The sequence below is a fragment of the Atractosteus spatula genome, chromosome 25 (genome assembly GCF_055471065.1).
Source record: "Atractosteus spatula isolate fAtrSpa1 chromosome 25, fAtrSpa1.hap1, whole genome shotgun sequence".
Taxonomy (NCBI): Eukaryota; Metazoa; Chordata; class Actinopteri; order Semionotiformes; family Lepisosteidae; genus Atractosteus; species Atractosteus spatula.
In genome coordinates, this window is record NC_142730.1 from 4716222 (window position 1) to 4732621 (window position 16400).

Genomic DNA, 16400 nt, shown 5'->3' on the forward strand with positions numbered 1-16400 from the left:
TGTCAATGTGCAGCTGTCCACAGAAGGACTTTCTGCTGGGGTTTGTTCATGATGAAATGCTAATAGTAATAATTAATAATAATTCCTTACGCTCATTTAGCGCTTTTCTGGACACTCCACTCAGAGCGTTTAACAGGTCATGGGGATTCCTACCACCAGTGTGCAGCCCCACCTGGATGATGCAACAGCAGCCATAGTGCACCAGTACACTCCCTACACACCAGCTCTCAGAGGGATGAAGCCAGTTCAGAGACGGGGATTAGCTGGAGGCCATGATTTGTTAAGGCCAGGGGGAAATTTAACCAGAACACCCCTACTCTTTTCGAGAAATGCCCTGTGATTTTTAATGACCATGGAGAGTCAGGATCTCGGTTTTACATCTCATCCGAAGGACGGCGGCATTTTTACAACACGGCGTACCCACCGCTATACTGGGGCATTAGGACCCACACAGACCACAGGGGGAGCGCCTCCTACTGGCCCCACTAACAGCTCTTCCAGCAGCAGCCTCAGCTTTCCCAGGAGTCTCTCATCCAGGTACTGGCCAGTCTCACACCTGCTGAGCTGCAGTGGGCTGTCAGCTGGGAGCTGCTGAAATGTGACAGTCTGTACCTCACGTGAAGGCAGTTTTAACCACGGGGACACTCGCACATATATTTAATCCAGAGCAAGAGTGTCATGCCATCGATTCAAATTGAAAGTCAGATTACGATAATGTGTTGCGAGACAGCTGTGCGATCGCATGATGATCACACCAAGTACACAAGAATGTGCTAGCTCGTAATTTCTAAATAATTCTCTTTCTCATGATAATGAGATAAATCAGGATTTTGTCCTTGATGACAGCAATGGACCTCCGTAGCTCTTTTTGGTATATTAACACTTTATCACCTCTGGAAAGAGAGTCAGTTTCTGCCTCGTTTAAAGTCCCCTCAAACGGTTTGGAATATCTCTGGGAGTGTCTACAGTAGAAGCCTGGTTTATGGTTTAAATTCAGTCTAAGGATGTCTAATGGAATGACGTCTCTCAGCCCCCAATACCATGTTGAAGGAGAACAGTCTCGTGCTTTTACAAACCAGCAGTCATGCTACTTTGGGTTCCTGATCCTTTTAATCTTACTTTTTAGCTCTGATCTTTGGTATCAGGATGAGTACTTCATTTGTTCAGTTGGTAATAACCACTGAGTACTGTTTGGTAGTGTTCTAATTGGATCGCACAGAAAAAAGGCTTAAAAACCATTCTCACTCACTGGAATTATTTTGTTTTAGGCTATGTTGATGCGTAGCTATTGGAATATAGGTCCTGGTATTTGCAATACTATTTATCGAGTTGACAAATATATACTGATAATATATTGGTAGTTCTGAATGAAAATACATACTTTCCATGGGTTAAAACATTGACTAAAGGTTATTTAAATTATATCTCACTGGGTAATGCAGATATTTGAGTTGTTATTGCTGTAAATCTGTGTGCATTTAAAATGATCCCTTGTTATTTTTACACTCCTGAAGTCTTTGCATAATCTCTATGTCATCAGGGAATATGGGGAACACCAGCAAGTGTCAGTGATATCACAGGAAGATCCTACCATCTTATCGAGGCTTGAAGATGTCTTCCTCCTGAAATAAGGAACATCTGTGTGAAATGAAGATGCTGTATATAAGCTTTAACAGAGCTGTTTTATTTTTCTGTCCAACACTATAATGTGTACCGTGCATTATAGAGCTGTTGAGGTCTATATTCAGGGACATTAGTCAGGTGCCTGGGCCTGCTAAGGGACTCAGTATTGCCTTTAGCAGGGTTTTTTAATGCTTACTCAGTCTTTTACAGAATTGTACTGCAGACACAGGCTGTATTATTCCCACCAATAATTTTTCTCTCGTCTCTAACTGCTGGGCTGTGGGCTTGAGTGCCTGCTGCAGAGCTCGAGCGAGGTCTGTAGGGTTTTCCTGTGTGCTGCAGAAGCAGACACGCTGTGGTCTTCACAGAAGGACTCGACAGCTCAGAAGAGTGAGGCCTATTGTTGTCTCACAACCATGGGAATCTGTAGAAAGATCAAAAGGCTAACTTTAAATACACTGGCCCTAAGAGGCCTGCTTCTCCGAATGGCATTTAGATCATTGAAGGAGGTGTAATAGATATACCTGTATATGGTGCCAGTGAACAAGAGTACGCAGAGGGAACAAGGGTCCAAGAGAGAAGGTGAAAGGTTGGTCTGATCTCCGGGTCTCTGTGTTACAAATTAAACCTCTTTTCAAACTTGTTAGCTGTGACTCCCATTATCCCTGCAGTACTGATCCCAGTGGCTCCAGTCCACCCAGCTGGGTGAACAAGGAGCAGCAGTATCCCAGCGATTGGATCACGGGATTATGCAAGTACTCCCGACAATGGATTGGCACCTGTTGTTAAATTTTCTGTCCCCCATCAGCAAAGCACAGCTCCGCACAGCCCTGAGCTCTGCTGTCTTTAATCATAAGAATCATCACACCTTTTTTTTAAAAAACCAGCAACTTGGGCCTGAGCGGGTTGGGGGGGGGGGAGTCGTTTACAATATAAATGTGTTCATTTTAAGATGCTCTGACTTGTGATCTAAAAATAAACATCTTGAGAGTTCTACAGTATATATATATACAGCAGGGCTCCACTATATCAGATGCAGACCTGCTGTTAAGATCTCACTAGTCTCTTCTCTGCACAGCTCCCTGTAAGGTATGTGACGCACCAAGAGCTGATTTATTTTGAAAACTATGTAAGGAAAATCGCTTTGTTCTCTAATGTTTTTTTAATTGCAGTTTTTTGTAAAACAATTGTAATTGAGAGTCTGTCCTTCAATGACACAGTAGATGTTTCAATATTGACTGTATTCAGGAATCATCAGCAGTCTGGAGTATATGACTTGGAGCATCACTATTGTTACATACTGGAACAGTATCTGATCTGTATCTGTTTTGTTAAGGGTAATACAGGGTGACGCAGTGGTTAGCATTGCTGCCTCACAGCGCTGGGTTACGGGTTCAATTCTGGACCTGGGGTGCAATCTGTGTGGAGTCTGCATGTTCCCACCAAGTTTGCATAGGTTTCCTCCAGGTGTTCTGGTTTCTTCCCACAAGCCAAAGGCATGCTGGGATTTTAATGGGCTTTTGGGAAAGCCGGCCATGGTGGCGAGTGTGCCCTGTGAAGGACTAGTGTCCCGTCCACGGTGTATCTGGCTTGCTCCCCCTGCGACCCTGCATTGGATAAGGAGGTTAGAAAATGAGTAGAGGGATCACAACAAAATAAAAAAAACAGCCAATTAACAAAACTACCGAGTCAAAACATAGATGTTCAAGTAGGCAGCTCTATCGAACTATCGAATCCAGTCTGCCTTGGCACATGCAAACTATTAGAAGAATTTTACTTTCTGCATTACATGAAATGCACACATCACATCCAATATAGTAATTGCTGGATTGAAGGTATTGATCTTCGTTTTTAAACCATCAGTGTAAGATGTCTTATTGACAAATTTAATATGATTTTGTCCCTCGCTTCAACATACTGATCCCCGAGGACAGATCTGTGAAATTGATTCACTGCGCACAACTGGTAGGTAGGCAGCTGTGCTTTTGTAATAGGGCAAAGTGGCCACAAAGCCTGCCTCAGCGCCTGTATGAGAGCTCTGACCGATGTACAGTATTCAGCACACAGAGCAGAGTGTGCGAGCGCCTGTCACTGCAAGGTTGTGCGGACAGCTAATCAAGGTTCTGTTTCTTGTAGAGGTTCTAGCTTAGTAGCAGGTCTACATCGGTGCATTTACTATCCACTTCATCCAATTCAAGGTCGCTGGGGAGCCAGGGCCTAAACTGGCATACAACGGGCACAAGGCAGGGTATTCCCTGGCTGGGATGCCAGTCCATTACAAGGAACACACAGACACGCACTCTAACACACACTCACACCAGGGCCAGTTTTCCCACTAGCCAGTTAACGTACCAGCATGTGTTTGGACTGGTAATCGGACAGTCTGGAGGAAATGGAGCACCCAACAGGAAACCCATGCAAACATGGGGAGAGCATACGAAATTCCACGCAGACCGCACCCCAGGACTGGAACACAGGGCTCCAGCAGAGCGAGGCAGCAGTGCTAACCACTGTGCCATCGCGCCGCCCCCAGACCTCCACCCATCTTCACTGAAGTCTAGTTACAGGTTCAAAAACCCTTCTCTCTTTTTGGCACCACATACTGAACTATTGTGGAAATATTTCTTCTTGTTGTCCAGATCGTTCCCCTGCCGTACAGGATGTGGCAATTTCTTCTGCCGTTTTGGGCCCTCTCTCTCTCTTCTCGGCCGGGCACCTTCGCCAGGGAGTTGGCGGGCACACCCGCCGAGTGCGAGACGGCCGAATTCGTGCCGGGCTACAACCTGGCGGGCGAGGGCTTTGACATTGTAACGATGCAGCGCAAGGGGGCCTACGTGGTCAACATGGAAGACTGGAAGAAGGCCAACGGCTCCTGTAACCTGAGGCAGAACCGATACCTAAAGGGGAAGAAGCAGAAGATCCCCTTGGCCATAGTGGACTGGAGAACCCTCCCCAACTGCAAGAGGCAACTCTCCAGCACCATCTATGAGTCCAGCGAATCCCTCGTGAACGACAGCACCTCTAGCGTGGAAAACAACTGGAAGGTTGGCCTGGATCTCAACGTCAACCCCAACGTCCAAGTAGGGGCGGCTCTTGGGGGCACCCACTCCCGGGACGCCACTTACGCCACGCAGAAGTCGAAGCAAGACAAATACAGCTTCACCAGCCATGAGGTCAGCTGCAAATTCTACAGGTACAGAGCAGCAACATTGTCAAAGGTTTCCCTCTTTTCTGAGCTTCCAGAGTCTGTATATCATTCCCACACAACTAATCCTGAGGCACAAATCATTTATTTCATTAGAATTATTTCTGTATATGTCAGTCAAGAAATATTAGTTAGATTGGACATCTGATGAAATAAAGAACAAGATATGATCAGCTTTTAAGAGGGCTAGACATTTCTGATGGAAGCAGTAATGATTCGGGGATCTTATCTCAAAGTGAATGTTTATTACCAGGCAGAGATGCGGTTCACTTTCTTTAAAACACCGCCGTCACAATACGGTTTCAGAAGGAAGCACAAAAACCCACTACTGCATGTCAAAGCGCTGAAGCTCGTTCATGACATGGACCTGTACCCAAACATGCAAGTTTTTCAACTGCGTGGAGGACAAACAAAAAATATTGTGTCCATGGAAATAGTCCATCCAATAGTTCATCCATGCTGCTACTACAAAAACATTCTCAACCTGCATCATGTAGTGTAAGGTAGGTGCATTTAGAATCGCATAATAGGATCTTTTATATTTTCAGAAATGTTAACTTAAAAACATTTTTAAAAAGCTTCATATTCTTAGCTTCAAAAATATTTATTTTATGTGAGCACATTTTGGTTTAAGACATCTTTGGGAAGTGAAAACAATATAGCATGGGTGTTTTCTACCCTGAAATAAATGCATCAAAAAGACAGACAGCTGTGAAAACTGTGTTGATGTGGGTATACATTTACCTGAAGGTGTGGTATTTCTAGGTATCATGGCAGACTTCTTTGAAGGACAGCATGAAACAATGAAAGCTTCAGCTGTTAGCTATACTTGACTCCTTTTAAACAAGATACAATGTAGTGATCTGAGAAATTATTGTTTCCTCACAAGTTCTATTCTGTTTCTAGTTTAAATAATAAAGTTAATTTATATATATATGGAACTATATCTCACTTTTTGATATCTTTGTATTTGAAGAAATATTATAATGGAAAGATGTCACATTTAATACTACAAACTTGGAGTAGCAGTTAATGAAATGTTACTTCAGCAGTAGGTAAAATCTGAGGCAAGCTTATGTTCTCTGACACAGCTCTGGTGAGATAGTAACAAAATCACAGAGTCAACACTCGAACAAGAAGAACAAGACTCGAACATCATTTGCAGAATTACACATACTGTTTATTCAAGCACGTTTCTGTGCTTCAGAGACGTACATCCTGCAGTCCCAGAAACCATAGCTCTGGATCCGGCAACACAGTACAACACTTGAACACTCCAACTGAGAAGAAACTGCACTGAACAAATACTAAAAAAAGGAATATGCCTCGGAACTAAAACTCCCTCCCAGTTACATGGAAGTGCCCAAAGTAAATGGGAGTCAACATTCCTGTCCTGAAAATGCATCGTCAAACTAGGAGAGAATGTTTTTAGCCTGAGGATTCCATAACACAGGAAATCAGGATTTCCTCAAATAAATAGGACAGCAAACTCTCTGTAACAAGGTAACACCTGGATTGTAACGATAACATACAAAGAATCCTATAAAATGCTTGCAAAATGTCCATTTCAGGTGACTGAATGCAAAATAAAACAACAGTATAAAGGGAAAGATTTTTAAGCCCTGTGAAACTTTCTGAAGAAAAACTTCCAGGTAAATCTTCCAGGTCAAACCATGCTCAACTCAATTTCATTTCTTTCACTGTTTGCATTTTCCAGGTATAGGCTGGTTACAAAGCCGCCAGTCCACACCGAGTTCCTCGAGTCCCTCAAGATGCTCCCCCAGAAGTACACCTGTGACACAAGGGAGCAGTACCGCGGTCTGATCAACACTTATGGCACCCACTTCATCAGGCAAGTCAGCCTGGGAGGGAAGGTGAAGAGCATCACCTCCATCAAGTCCTGCCAAGCCACCATGAACGGGCTGACGGACACGGCGGTGAAGGACTGCCTCGATGTGGAGGCCTCTGCCACTATTGGGACGGTTGCCACGGTGAAGACCGAGTTCCATCGCTGTGAAAGTCTGAAGAAGAAAATGAATTCGGCGCAGAGCTTCAGCAGCATGTTCAGCGACCGCCAGACCGAAATCATCGGAGGGCAGATCGACGCAGCTGATCTCTTCTTTTCTGGGGCGTCGGATCCCAGCGCGTACAAGCAGTGGCTCGAAACCTTGAAGACCGTCCCGGATGTGGTGTCCTACTCTCTGGAGCCCCTACACAAGCTGATGCCTCCCAACGACCCCAGGGCGAGACAGCTACAGCGGGCGCTGGGAGACTACGTCCTGGAGAACGCCCTCTTGAAGAAATGCTCGGAGCCGTGCCAGGTCGGGGACAGGGTGAGCGCCAGGGACTGCTGCGCCTGCGTCTGCAATGGCAACAACAACGTCAAGTCCAACTGCTGCCCAGCGGGGAAGGGCCTGGCGCAGCTGCAGGTGTACGGGCTAAAGGCAAAGCAACTGTACGGAGACCGATGGACCAAAACCGACGGTTCTGTTAAGGTTACGTTTGGTGAGAAATCAAGACGGACTGAAGTTATCAATGAAAACGACAATCCTGTTTGGCCTGAAAAATTTGAGTTTGGAAACATTGTGATAAACATGGCGACTAAGCTCCAGTTTGGAGTCTACGATGCCGATAGCAGATGGAACAGCGACCTGCTGGGAGAGTGCTCTTTTGCTCTGAAGAGTGGAACCAATAAGGACGTGTGCTATTTTAAGTACGGCACCTTCTTTTTCTCCTATACAGTGGAGTGCGCCCCCAGCCTGGGTGGCCCGCAGTGCAATGATTACGTCCCCTCTTCCATGAGTCCCAGCCTGGCAATGCAGTTCCACTCGAGGAACGGAGTTCTGGCCTCGGAGAGCTGGGTGGCAGAGTTCCGTAAAAATCAAGCCAAGAGCCGGAATCTGAAACGCAACTCCAGCGCCAGCCACGAGGAAGAGATCGAGTACAGCATGTGCCATGGTTAGATCCCAGGAGGCTTCCAAGAGGAAATGGCCACCTCCACGCTTCGCTTCCTTGTCCTTATCCAGCTCACAGCACGCTGGAGACACTACTAGCTTCAGCGCTTTGAATGCACCTCCTCAGGTTTCATCATTTCACATTTCTTCAAATTCTAGTCCAGATGAAGTGCATCATCATGATCATCATCATAAACACCTTATGAAAATAATCCAAAAAGGGTAACGGTTAATATACACAGTTTTCGTTAAGGACTCTTCTCCGTTTGAAATGAACACAGACTCCAATGTTTAATACAGCCTGTAATGAGAATTTTGTGGTGTTTGATACCCCATTAGGGGAAACAAAGGCATTAAAACCCATTTTTTGTTTGCTATAAAGTTGCAAGTTAAGTTTGTAAGTGGAAAAGGTCTACTGAACATAAAAAGAACAATGATAGATTATAATTGCAATCAAGAAAATATTATAATACAACATTTCCTAGATGAAAATATGAGTTTTATGCAATTGCACAGAAGTCTTTTTATAATATTTCCTCAAAACTACTGTTAGAAAATGGATATACAGCAGTGGTACAACTACACTGTTCCAGTCTCATTTTGTCACATTTTGCAGACAATATCAAATCGTATATAATATAATATTGAAACCAATTCTCTCTGTACAGACTGGCCGCCTGCACAGTGGAGACCACAGAGCCTTTGCCCTGGAGGACAAGGGTACTTATCCACTAAGATTAAAACTGTTTTTATACTCCCCGGGTTTATTCGGTTGTAATAATGATTTGCATTTACAGTACTGTTTATAGTTCTTTTCATCTCATCAGATTTAAATGTGCTTTGTATATAGGAAGGGACCAAATGAGAAATGACCCCATTAAGTGAATGAAAGGGAAAGTTTAGGCAGTCAGACACAGAATGGAATTTAGCCAGAGGACCTGGGCTAACAGAGTCATCTTTAATCACCAGTTAGTCAGAACCACGATTTAACATCCCATCCAAAGTGCAGCAAATCACACAGTACTTAGTCCCCTGTACTGTTTACTGGTTTGAAAAGACTGCTCTAGGGGGAGTGGGCATGAGCGCCCTAGTGGTCACTTGAGGGATCAGTACCACCTACTGGTCCACCAACACCACCAGCACCCTGGTATCCATCCCAGTACTGATCAGCCCATGCATGCCTGCCTTCTGATACAGGCTGTGGGAGGAACGAGACACTAGTGTTGCAGTAACTCCTTCCACTGCTGTCGTGTGGCAGAAGAACAGGACTGTCTTCTTTGCATTTTGCTGCATGAGCTATATGCCTTAAGTCACACAATAAAGCATTTTAAAATGACAACATTCCACTGTGTCCACATTTCTTTCAGTAAAGGATATTACTTCAGAAAAGGGGGATTCCAGAGTAAAGAAACACAGAAATTGAGTTGGGAATCGAGCTCCAGTCAAATCACCAGCCTGACGTGTCTGGGACTTGCCAAGCAGTAATGTACAATAGACTTGAAGCAGTGCAGACAGTAGGGGTTGGTATGGGGTTGGTTACTGGACAATGAAGACTTGAAGCAGTGCAGACAGTAGGGGTTGGTATGGGGTTGGTTACTGGACAATGAAGACTTGAAGCAGTGCTGACAGTAGGGTTTGGTTACTAGACTTGAAGCACAGCGAGTGTGAGATATGACGCCAGTCCTCACCCAGTCCTCCCAGAGGGTGGGTGCTGAAAGGAGCACAGGTGTGTGGGGAGATCAGTGGAGCACAGTGCAAGTGAAAACAATGAATTAAAGAGGCCAGGACTTCACTGGTGATGATATCTGCTTGGTTAAAGGGGATAAGTGTAGAGACAGGCAGTTATGAGACAGGGTTGCGGCCTCTGCCCCGTCTCCCTAGTCAAGACCAGATTGCTATTTTCAAGGCACCTTGAAACCCAGTCTCCTACGACAAATCTGACATCCGTTACAGCAGAACTCCAGCCCTGCCACTCACTGCAGGCTAACGGGAGTCCAGGCAGAGACGTTCCCTCAGCAGCCCCATCTTACCCTGAGTGCTGTTTCACCTACAGCCCACTATCAGTGGAGCCAGTCACCAGCCCGCTAATATCCCCGGCCTTTAGGAGCCATTTATTAATTAGTTAAGACATCTTGAAGGCCTGGTGTTTGACCTGAGCTTAAAGACAAGATTGTAAAAACAAAATGCAACGTGGGCAGGTGGTGTCTGCTTTTGTTTAAAGCCCGAGCTGGAAAGCTGAATTATTCTGCAGAGTTACAGGCAGGGCAGTGTGCATGAACTGAGGTCAACGTGCAGATCCCATATGGTCAAGGCTTTGTTTACTGGGCCTGGCTTTGGGAGCTCTGGCAGGAAACGGGGGTGACTCAGCCCTCACACCCCAGCGACGTGACAGCTACAGCTTTCACCCGCAGGAGAACCAACCCCAACCCGGAGCCACAGGAGGAGGCTTCGCGCCTGGTTCTTCTTCCTCTCCGTCCCCAGGCGGAGACACAAGGTCACACATCAGCCCCACAGCGTTGGCCATGGACCAAGACAAGTCCATAGCCAGAAGGACAGGAAGATTTCAATCAATCAATGGGTTGTTCTCTTAGATCGTGTCTTTCAATCCAGAGCACTCTTCAGACAGTTGACTTTTACGGTTTACAATTAAAGAACAGTACATCATCGTTATCTAGAAACTGCTGATCTGATTCCATTCCTTCAGCACTGAGGGCTCATTCTGAATTGAAGCCAATCGCTTTTTACCAGTCTGGTGCAGCATGTCAGTCAAATTCAACTCCCATAGTCAGTAGCATCCCAATAGAACTGCCTGCCAAAAAACAGAAGGCACCAAGGGACATGAAGCACCGGACTGTGGATCAAAGCGTGAACTGGCTTGTTCATTTTAAAATCAGACACAGGAATCTTTTCCCCCCCAGCCAAAAGCACCTACTTTCTCCTTAATGCATTTGTCCGTTTCTTTTGTCCTCTCCCCTGCTTCCACTTGCTCACTGCAGAGTGAAAACCACTGGTTTTCGCATTAATGCGAGACGACGAGGTGTGAAAACCAGTCTTTAGAAGAACCCCACCCAACAAGACAGCTGACTTCTTGCGAGAAGAACCTCAGGCAGCCACACACTGCATGAGACCCCGAGCTACGTAGCCATGTTTCCTGCTGGTCACCTTTCCTGTCAGAATGATCACGCACATCTAATCAGCGTAGCACCCAGGCTGCCGAACTCTCAATGTACAGTACAGTGGAGTTAATTTAGCACCACAGCAGATACCCACTGCCGTAGTTTAACCCTGATTAAATAAAGGCACAGACAGTACGTAGTCAGGAAAAACAGAAAAGAGGGGAAGAATAGTTATAAAGTTCTGTCTGATATGAATCATAATGTGGAGATATGGTGGCGCTGCACTCAGTGTTGCTGCTTCACAGCACTGGGGCCCTGGGTTCGATTCCAAACCTGGGGTGCTCCATCCAGGTCGCTCCAGTTTCCTCCCACGGTGCAAAGACAGGCTGGTGGGTTAATTGGAAGATAATCCTATGTGCAAGTGTGTGTCTACGTCCGTGTCCTGCTTTGAGCCTGTTGCTTGCTGGGATAGAGCGCCCCTGCAGCCCTGAACTGTAAGAAGTAGTTAGAAAACGGATGACGAATGGATATGAATCATAATGCAGTCTTAAATGACAGAATGAGAGATGTACAGTGCCAGTCAAATATTTCTTATTGCCCCCACTGAGTTTCCACTATACATACAGCCCTACTGTGCATGTGATACAGAAGTAGACCCGGTAAAAGAGCATATGACATGTCAGCCAGAGGTCACCATGTGTCTAAACATGGGGCTTGCTGGAAGAGAGTTGTCCTGACCAATTTCCCCCCTCCAACATAATATTCTAGATGTATTAGACTTTAAAAACCAAAGTGGAGAAAAATGTCAGCATTTTTTTTTAAGTGGTCTATGGAAACTTGTGAGAACCCTGCCTTGATCAGTGGGCTCTGGTGTCCCAGGGGTAGCTGACCCCTCATTAGGCATGGTCAGACTCCCACTGACGTTCCTTTTCTTCCTTAGGTCTTACACACCTTCTCTCCACCCAGAGTGGCGATCACACTGACCCCCCCTCACCGGGGTAACGGGACACAAGTGCACATTCTGTTACTCCTGGGCTCTTCGTCTTCACAATCCCAGGTTCATCCTGTTGTCCTCACTGCTAGGAGCCTCCTGCTCCCAGACACCATCACGGAGCCTCCTGCTCCTGCTCCATTAGGCTACTGTTTCACACACACAACCAGTGCCTCGGCCTCCCATGTCCACCTCCAGCCCTGACGTCCTCTTCCTCGACGCCACCAGGTTGGGCTCACAAACACACACACTACCTACATCACCGAGTCTCTTTGGCACTACACACCATGCCGAGACCCAACACACTGTCCCTCTCTAGCACACTCTCACACCCTTAGGCTGTGAACTCACAGCTGCCAGCGCGCCTCACATCGTGCCCAGCCTCCACCACACCATCTCCCAGAGGGTGTAGCTAGACAGACCCCACTCGCTTCCCTGATATCACGTATTGCCAGGGAGAGCCGATTTTTAAGAACTTTATTTTCTTTTCACAAAAAAGTACAGGGCATCACAATTTAGAAAGCTTTACATTAATATACATACTTAAAACAGTATATATGATCACATCTCATTACATTTGACACGGTACCAGTTACATAGCAACAATTTCTTTTTTTCTGGTGCAAATCACATTCTTTACTTAAACATGATAATGTTTTTCACAGTTTCTTGAGATATTGACCTATGCTCTCTATTTCCCACAGATTTTCTGCTTCCTCCCTCCCTTCTCTCCACAGATCTCTGAGGTAATAGTTCTCTCGGGTGATGAACAGGGCCAGGCTACCTGCTGCCTTGACTGGGACCTCGATGCCTTTGAACAGCCCCATGTTCCTCACTCTCCACAGGGCGTCTTTCCCGCTGTTCACCACGGCCCAGATCCTGTCAAACACGTCAGGAGGAAGTTTGACAGGAGAGATGCCGTATATGACGAAAGCAGCGGTCAGGGTAAATTGGGGCGAGAGAGCTTGCAACCAATCTTCAAACTGTGCCCAGAAGGCCTTAGCAAAAAAGCAGGACCACAGGAGATGGGTCACAGTCTCCTCCTCGCCGCAGCCCACCCTAACGCAGCGAGGGCTGGGGGTGAGGCCCCTACGGTACAAGAAAGTTCGTACCGGTAAGCACTGGTGGACGACACTCCAGGCTAAATCTCTGTGAATGTTGCACAGAAACTTAGAGGATGTGTGTTTCCACACCTTCCTTGTTTGGGCTGATGTTAAAATGCCCACAGGGGTCTGCCTATTGTTCTGGGGTGCAACAAAATCTTCCAGTTTTTGGACGCTGACATCTCGGAGGGGAATATGGCCAATTGGGTGAGATCTTAGAAAACTTTTAACTGTCCCATAAATTGCAGGGCATGTGTCAGAGAGTGGGACATCCAGCTTGGGTCTGACACCCCACACTCTGAACACCTCCCTACCTATCCAGAGCCTGGAAAAATAAGTCCAGGTACGCGCTGCAGGTGCTGTTGCAAAGCCTCTCAGCACAGAGGCCAGGAAAATGCACAGCAGCTTCGTAGCAATATCTGGGACAGACTTCCCCCCTGAGGGTAGCGGCCTGTACATTATTTCCCTTCTGAGTCTTTCCTGCTTCCCACCCCATAGAAATTGAAACATCAATCTCCTCAGCACCGCCGCAACACGGTGTGGGATTGGGAAGGTAGAAGCCAGAAAATTCAAGATAGGCAAGAGCTCAGCTTTGATGACCAGCACCTTCCCTGTCATGGTGAGGTCTCGGTCCTTCCATTGCATCAGTTTTTTGTTTAAGATTGGCAATTTGTTCTGCCAATTTACTGTTCCCATCTCTTCTCCAAAATACACCCCCAGGACCTTAATTCTCTTCTCTTGCAGCCTGAGATCATGTCCTTCTTTTGGCTCCCTCCAGTTCTGATAAAAAATCTCACTCTTAGATTTGTTAATTTTTGCAGAGGAAGCCAAAGAGAAACGATCACAGCACTGCAGAGCTCTGCTAATTGAGGCATTGTCAGAGAGGAGCAGGGTGACGTCATCCATGTATAGAGACGTCTTTACCTCTCCTCCCCCACTTCCAGGCACTGGTATCCCATTAATGGCCTGATCCTGGCGCAAGGCACAGGCTAAGGGCTCCATAGCCAAAACAAATAACAAGGGGGATAATGGGCAGCCCTGCCTCACCCCTGAACAGACTTCAAAGGGGCGTGATCTATTGCCATTAACCATTACTCTGCTGTTGCTACCTGTGTACAGCAGGTTAATCCACTTTCTCATGATGGGGCCAAACTTCATGTGCTCAAGTACCGATGTTAAGTACTGCCGGTTTAGGCGGTCAAAGGCCTTTTCTAGGTCTACACCTAAAATGCACAGAGGGAGGGAGCGATCCTCCGAGTACAGACAGACATCCCTCAACAAGGCCAGGTTGTCGCTCATCAGGCGTCCTGCTATCCCACAAGTCTGTTCTTTCCCTACCAGTGAGGCCACTACATTTTGTAGGCGCAGGAAAAGGGCTTTGGACAGGATCTTAGTGTCCACGCCTAACAGGCTGAGGGGTCTCCAGTTCTTTATGTCATTCTTTGCTCCTTTCTTAAACAAGAGAGAGATAGTGCCTTCTCTTAAGGAGTCAGGCAGCAATTCTGTCTTATAGCTTTCCTCGAATAGGAGCAGTAGCGGATCCTGAAGCAGGTCCCAAAAGGTGCAATAAAATTCTTTAGGGAGCCCGTCAGCACCCGGAGTTTTTCCCTTCTGTAAGCTCTCCATAGCCTGTCTCAGCTCTTCTACTGTCAAATCCCTCTCTAGTACTTCCCTATCTTCTTCACTCAAAACGTTTTCTAGCTTTGAGGTGAAAAAAAGAATTTCTTCATCCTTTACCTCTGTAGAGCTGTACAGTCTTGAGTAGAAGGCCTCGGTGCAGGAGAGGATAGCACTCGGCTCTGTTCTCTCTCGTCCCTCCTCATCAACTACACTTTCCATGACAGACTTGGAGCCTACCACTTTCCTGAAAAAGAAGCGAGTGCACTTCTCATTTTCTTCTAAGAACTGCACTCTGCTTCTTAACAGCACTCCTCGACTACTTTCTTCGGCTATGCTCCGGATGTCCTTTTTTAAAAGGGTGATATCCTCGAGCACATCGAAGCCACTGTGCAGCATCGTGTAGAGGCGCTGCAGCTGCCTCTGTTTCCTGGCTAGCACTCCTCTCCGTCTGGCAGCAGCCTTCCTTCCCTCAGCCATGAAAAAGGCCTTTGTCCTCACCTTCACCTCCTCCCACCACTCTCCTACTGACCCGTACAGACACTGCAAGGACAGCCACTGTGATAGTTTCTCCTTGTAGCGGGATACTACCCCCTCGTTATCTAGCAGCTTTGTGTTGAGTTTCCAGAGGCCTGGGCCAAAGACAGTCCCGCCCTGGAGTTCCACTCTACACCCTAAAGCCTGATGATCTGAGAAGAAGACAGGCTGAAGAGTGACCCCAACAACTTTCACTCTCGCTGAGACAAAGCAATAGTCAATTCTGGAGCTGCTATTCCTCCCTGACCATGTATATCCTGCTGTTGTGGGATATATACATCTATATGTGTCTGAGAGTTTAAAGTCTTGAACTAAGTTTTGCAGGGCCAGTGAGCTGGAATCCAATTTTATCGGAGAGCTAGACTGCCTGTCTGTGTGCTCTAAGATACAATTAAAATCCCCTCCCACTATCACGTCTGTGCTACATAACAATAGGGGAGAGAGTGCCTTGAGTAGCTCCACCCTTCCTCCCACGTCAGTAGGACAATACACATTGATTAGCCGCAGGTTAACGGTCCCCCATTCCACATCCACACACAGCAACCTGCCATCTATGACCCTCTGAATACTTTTCAATTTGAAAGCCCATCCTTTGAAAAGAATGGCCACGCCAGAGGCTCTGTTGTTATTGTCCCCTGACCAAACAGAAGGCCCTTTATCCCACCTATCTTCAAAGCTTTTATACCTCTCTTGATAGGCTAAAGCACACTCCTGCAACATCAACACATCTCCCTCTCTCTGCTGGAGGTAATCAAAGACAGACTGACATTTAACTCTGTCATTGATACCTCTGGTGTTAAGAGAAATTATGTTTAGAGCCATATTACATAAGAAAGTGCCAGGGAGAGGGTCCCTCTATCACACGACCCACTCCGGTCCACACACACACACTCACAACTCGCTCCTACAGCGGACGCGACAGCCCTGCTCTCGCACCCATGGGAGGACGCTGTCCCTTTAAATCTTTCGGCGATCTCATAGAGCTCCGTTTCTCCCGTCAGTCTCCTTCCAAACTGACATTCTCACTTCTCCTCGCAAGCTATTCCTCTCACAATCCCCTCCGGAATTGTCCTTCTTCCCCACCCGCTCACGGGGTTGTTACTACAGCGAGCTAATCAAGTCTTTGTTCACTCATCCGCCCCGACTAGTAGCGCCTCACACCCGCTACCTGCATGCTTCAGCCTGGCTCTCTCACCACTACAGCCACACCCAAACTGGGGTCCCGCTGCATCTGCCCCTGCAGGACGTCTTCAG

The 16400-nt window shown here is 46.7% G+C and overlaps 1 protein-coding gene across 1 annotated transcript; it reads left to right on the forward strand.

The window, feature by feature from the left end:
* Positions 1-4283: 4283 nt before the first annotated feature.
* LOC148815142 (perforin-1-like) lies at positions 4284-7895 on the forward strand. Its single transcript, XM_088905356.1, has 2 exons — positions 4284-4816; positions 6546-7895. The coding sequence occupies exons 1-2, from the start codon at positions 4284-4286 to the stop codon at positions 7789-7791; spliced, it is 1779 nt and encodes a 592-aa protein (XP_088761482.1). The 3' UTR covers positions 7792-7895.
* The last annotated feature ends 8505 nt before the right edge of the window (positions 7896-16400 follow it).